This window comes from Rhagoletis zephyria, unplaced genomic scaffold (assembly GCF_001687245.7).
Source record: "Rhagoletis zephyria isolate East Lansing unplaced genomic scaffold, Rhagoletis_zephyria_1.1 Rzeph_scaffold_02162, whole genome shotgun sequence".
Lineage (NCBI taxonomy): Eukaryota > Metazoa > Arthropoda > Insecta > Diptera > Tephritidae > Rhagoletis > Rhagoletis zephyria.
Window position 1 is genome coordinate 55,833 of NW_016159246.1, and position 5,643 is coordinate 61,475.

General features: G+C 38.2%; 1 protein-coding gene across 1 annotated transcript; it reads right to left on the reverse strand.

Annotated features, from left to right (window-relative positions):
• Window positions 1-4,595: 4,595 nt before the first annotated feature.
• LOC108366140 (pupal cuticle protein G1A-like) lies at window positions 4,596-5,124 on the reverse strand. Its single transcript, XM_017620449.1, has 2 exons — window positions 5,055-5,124; window positions 4,596-4,983 (listed from the first exon to the last, which is right to left on the reverse strand). The coding sequence occupies exons 1-2, from the start codon at window positions 5,064-5,066 to the stop codon at window positions 4,660-4,662; spliced, it is 336 nt and encodes a 111-aa protein (XP_017475938.1). The 5' UTR covers window positions 5,067-5,124; the 3' UTR covers window positions 4,596-4,659.
• Between the last annotated feature and the right edge of the window lie 519 nt (window positions 5,125-5,643).

Genomic DNA, 5,643 nt, shown 5'->3' on the forward strand with positions numbered 1-5,643 from the left:
CATTTGAATAAAAATAAAGTTTTAAATCTACACAGAAATGCAGAAGAAGAAAATCCACAATGAAAATAAGCAATTAAAAAATAAATAAAAAATTAACGAAAAAAACGTTAAACAACAAATAACACCCGAAGTGAAAAATGCCGGGCTGGTCGCATTTTCGGTTGGTGGCAAAGCATTGGACTGCAAATTATGACCGAATAGTGCAAAGTGGTAGGCCAGGTCGGTGGGTCGGTGGGCCGGTCTTACTTACAGCGTAGCGTTGGCTGACTTTTATTGTAAAAATGTGTGCCATATGAAAACTAAATTGTACCAATAACAAAAACAATTCAAATAGCAGCACAGACATTTTCATTTTTCCACAGTCCAAGACTCGAAAACTTGCTATAAACCGTTACGCGCGTCGATGCCGGCATTGCTATTCATACATATGTAAATACATTTGGATGCGCATTAGGGTGGGCTAAAAAAAAATGTAAAGTCGGAGTTTTAACGCTCTCCCCACCTAATATTTTTCTATATCGCAAAAATTATACCTTTTTTTTTTTTTTTAAATCAAAAAAATGTTTAGAGGTTGCTCAAAGTTTTCCAAAAAAAAAGTTGTCATAGAAAAGGTATAGAATTCCTGAATTTTTTTCTTTTCAGGAGACTTTCAATAATAATAGCCAATTATTTATTAAACCATTTTTTAATATCAACTATTTTTTATAATTCCCATAAAAAATAGCTAGTATTAAAAAATTATAAACTAAATAATTGGGTATTATTTATTGCTGAAAGTCTAGTGAAGAACAGATTTTTCCAATCGAAAAATATTGATTTCAAGAATTCTATACCATTTCAACGAAAAATGTTTTCGTCCCATAGATATAAAAAAAAATGGAAAAAACAGGGATCTAATTTTTCTATATAGAACAATCATATTAAAATTCTGACTTCACTTTTTCCCCCAGATGCATTTTTGGACCACCCTAATGCATATACATACATTCGTACATATGCAGGTATGTAAGTTTAGTGGCATAGTGGGCCGCATTGCTTGTATGCTTTTGTCCGCCACGATAAGCTGTTGACATACTGCGGCAACAAATAAAAATTGCACTGCCTCTACTCAAAAATAAAAAAACTTATAAACATTCTGCTACATAAAAGCATTTTTCCAAAAGCCATACTACAAGTTAAAAGCAATCATTAAATTTGCTGCGATTGCATCACGCACACGCTTGCGCACTTGCATAGCTACATACATAGCTACATAACTACAAGTACATACAATAACTTTAATGCTCTTTGCCAGTGGCATGTTTAAATTTATTTAACTTGGCTATAAAAACAGTTTCAACTGCCGTGCCTGCCGCGCCGACTGTCTGCAGCCAAATAGTACATCAGGCTTGACCGTGAAAATCCACGCAGTCGCATTCGCATTTGTTTATTTGTATATTTTATGGTATTATTTTTCAAAGAGCTTTCGGTTGATGCAACTATTGGCTTTTTTTTGTTGGTGTTTGTTGTTTATGTTTTTGTTTTCTATTTTTGCTTTGTCGCGCCAATTTCATACTTTTTGTGTACATTTTTTATGCAGCTAAACCCGAAATTGCATACGCACACAAACGCACATACAAACATAGAGGAAGTATTTCAAGTTCATGTTCATGCGTTGTGCGTTGTGCGTTGTGCGTGTACGCAATGGCAAGACATGTTGTTGCCCCAATCTTCAAGGTGCTGCCACAAGCAGGCTTTTCGTTAGTGCGTTGCATTTGTGTGGGCATTTGGTTTGAGATTTTTTTTTTGTTTCGTTGCAAGTAGCAAACGAAAGAGTTACCTCACGTTATAACTGGTAGAAGATACTCGTATGTATGTATGTAAGTTTTCGTGTAGTCAATTATAATAAGATACATGAATTATTTTAATGACGGTGTCTTATTGATAGACAAACCTGATGTGATGTCAGCTTATGTGATTTCATAATTTGTGATTTCGAGCGATATTGTTGATATGAAGGGATTTGATAACTTCTTTTATCATGTGATATACTGATGTGACGTGATGTGATAATATATCGCATTGTGCGATGTCATGTGCTGTCTATTTGGTATGATGTGATATTAAGCATTGGAGTTTTGTGTTGCAATTTGATGTGTTGTAAAGTGGTTGATAAGGAAGTGCTATAGTCCGAAGTCAAAAAAGACATATATCTCTAGAAGTCTTCTCAGTCTAAAGTGTACTTATAAAGATACAGTACACAATTTTTTTTATTTTTTGGTAGGCTAATTAGACGCTCTAACAGTTACTCCCTTTCCCGAGCTCTTGCTTAGTAGTATTGAAACTAGCATTGAGGAAGGGCTTGGGCCGATTTGAGTGTTAGCTGCTGCTTATCAACGACGTAGATTTCCGCCTGAAATATGCTCTGATATTTCCCCATAGGAGCGGACTCCTTGGTTCTAGGCCAGAACATACCTGCCTAAATTCTTTCTAGAGCAGAAAGTGCAAAGTATTTGAATGAATGAGTCCTCAAGGAAGGAGTTATTGCAGGTTGCTTTGTTGTTCAGAAACTACGATTTTTGGCTATGTGTCTCTAATTTCTGTTTATACCTAAAGGAAATGACCCTTCCTTTCCCATATCCCTTGCTAAATTTAGTAGAGTTCGTTAGTAGCCTAATCTATCGTTATGTGAATAGGCTCAAGTTCGAGAATTGTTTCCAGCGCTTTCGTCGAACAGGTGCGCAGTGATCCTGTTCACATACACATGCCAGTCGTTGTAGTTTAATTAGTAATATCCTAATCGCAGCTAGTTCTTGAGACACAAGGTTGTTATAGTAGGTTGTACTATCAGGGTAAACAACCACAACAGAAATTGATGGCTACGGGCTCACTTTTTGCCTGGAAAACGCTTGCACAGCATTAGGGTTCTCATCTACTATGGAGGTACTCTTGTAAGCATGCGGCTTTTATACAAGTTTGGTGAGCAGGCTTGGTCCGAGATACATTACTTCGTTGACAGTACTAGTCTCGACGCCATACATATTTATGTTCCTTACAATATAATAAAATAAAGACTGCTTTTGTGGGGTTTATGTCGCGCCGCAATTTGGACCCCACCCATCCATTCGTTACTCGAAAAGCTCTTTGGACTACATCACAGAGTGTGCTCTCGAGCTTATCCGAAATAATGATGGCTAAGTCATACCCATATACTGGGCAGTGGATTCCATTGTCATAGGAATGCCGAAAGAGTTCATCCAAAACTTTGATCTACAGAAAAGGAAATAGAACTTATCCCCTTGTGGGCAATACTTTATAGTTTTTATTTGTACTACAATTTTGCCTGGACCGATTTCAGCAATTAAAGTATGGCACTTGCAATACGACTATTTATTTTATTCTCCATTCCCTTCAAAACAGGCTTAGCTTATTGGCCTGAAAGATTTTGCTGGTGAATAATCTCTTTTACTAACATTGAGTATAAAAAGTACTCCTGCTCTCCTCCACACCCGTGCGACATAGGCAAACGCAAGACTTCCCTTTATTATGTCCACTAGTTTCAGCAGTAGCTCCTTACCGCCGCGGCGCGCCGTGCTGTAGCATGACTGAATGGATCTTATTTACCCCAGGGGCCTGAGCTTCGCATCTATCTTACTGACCGCTAGGTGACAATGTTTCTTGCCTGTCTCCAGTCCGAGGGACGTGACATCTTGCTTGTATTCTAAGGTAGAAGTCTTCGAAAAAAACCTGGTAAGCAGGGAAATTGCCTTTCCTTTGATAATGCTTTATTTGACCCCGCGGAAGCTGGGAGTTTTGGAGATACCTTCGTAGAAAAATTTTAAACCATCTAGCGCCCTTTATGCTTGGCTTTATTTAACAGTCTGCACAATTTTTCACGGATTTCTGAGAGCTCCTAGAATCGCCTGCACTAAGAGCCATTTTAACAGCTACAGTAGCAAAGAACTTATCGGGAGGGTCTCATTGGTGTAGGGACCAACGTTTTAATGAATAAGGTAACGGCCTTGGTGTACTTCCTTCCGACCCTCCAACGAAATTTAACCTAGCCTGACCACACTCCTAAACTATACAATAAAATAAGAAAGCGGAGGAGTGTCCAAGCATACACCCGTCCCTGGAATTTCTACTTACCCAAGTGAGGATCAATAACAGGACGAATGCAGATTATAGCGTTTGCTCTGGTCATATCTTTATCAACAGATTACATAAAGTCTGCTGACCTTGACAAACAGAGCGTAAAGCCTCTGAAAGAAATACTTATGGGACGCTGACCTCTTGGCAACGTAGCTGCCAAGTTGGGAGTTCCGTATAAAAATTTCTGTAGAATTTGTGTTGACGAAGAAGGGGTAGAATCCCTTAAAAACTTTGTTCCGTACTCTCAGATTCATCTTAGGCTTCCGGATTTGGCCTAGATGTTAAATAAAAAGTAAGCGATCCCTAAATATGAATTTGAATAGCTATCTAGAACTCTACTAAATAAAATATAAAAAAATTTGGAAACATATTTTAGAGGCTTGTTTTTTTTCTAAGCAAGCATTTTAATTATCACAAATTGAAGGTACTTTTGACATAAACGAACAAAAACAAAATTAAAAGAACAAAAAAGGAAAGTATCATGTCCAACAACTGATCCAAAATTTCATATCACAAATCGCGTCGAATTTACCACGCCTTGAGTACCACAGGTGCAGCGATGGTCTTCACAATGGGCGCTGAATATGTATGCACGACTGGTGCCGCAGCCACATAGCTAGTCTTGATGACTGGTGCAACGATTGGTTGCACATAGTGTGCCGAGCTATGAACAACCGATTGGCTTTGATGGGAGACGGCAGTAGGGATGCTCTTCACCACCGAACCAACTTTGGTGAGAACGGGTTCGTGTACGGCAACAGTGGCAGCGGGTGCCGCCGAATAGACGACTGGATGAGATGCGATGAAACCTGGAGCAGCAGCAGCTACAGCGAGGAAAGCAGACAACACCACCTGTGAAGGAACAGAGTAAAATATTAAAATATTATTGAATACAACGCAATGTCTCCTGCATATCTACATACCAACTTGAACATTTTGATTAAAATTTTTTTTTTTGGGAAGGTCTGTGTTGTGCTATGTGAGTTCACAAATTCAACTGATGACTGCTCAGAATGCAATACAACTTTTTATACCAAAAATATTTGCATTGAAATTATGTCGCTTTATTGATTTATGGCAACAGTTATTGCAAAATGCGAAAATATGTGCGTATATATGTACGCACCAAGCATTTGCAAATCACAATAAACGCATTAAATTGTTATATCTCCGAAAGGCCAAAGAGTTCAAGATAATAGCAACCCAAAGAGTCAAACAGTAGCAGTCACGTCAATGAGACAGACCGGCTGGCAGGCAGGCAGGCAGGCAGGCAGCTCGGCATGAAGGAATATTTCAATTTGTATTTGCCTTCTTTTTTTTATTTTTCACATATTTTTCTTCGTTTAATAGTTACGGATTTTTTATGTTTTTGTTTTTTACTTTTTGTTGACCTCCAACACGCACTGAAACTGCAAGTAATGCAGCCGTTATGGCACTTTTTTTTGGGCTGAAGGTAGTGATAAGATCTCTAAAAAAAAAATTGTAGCGCACGTAAACACAAGCAAATTGCTA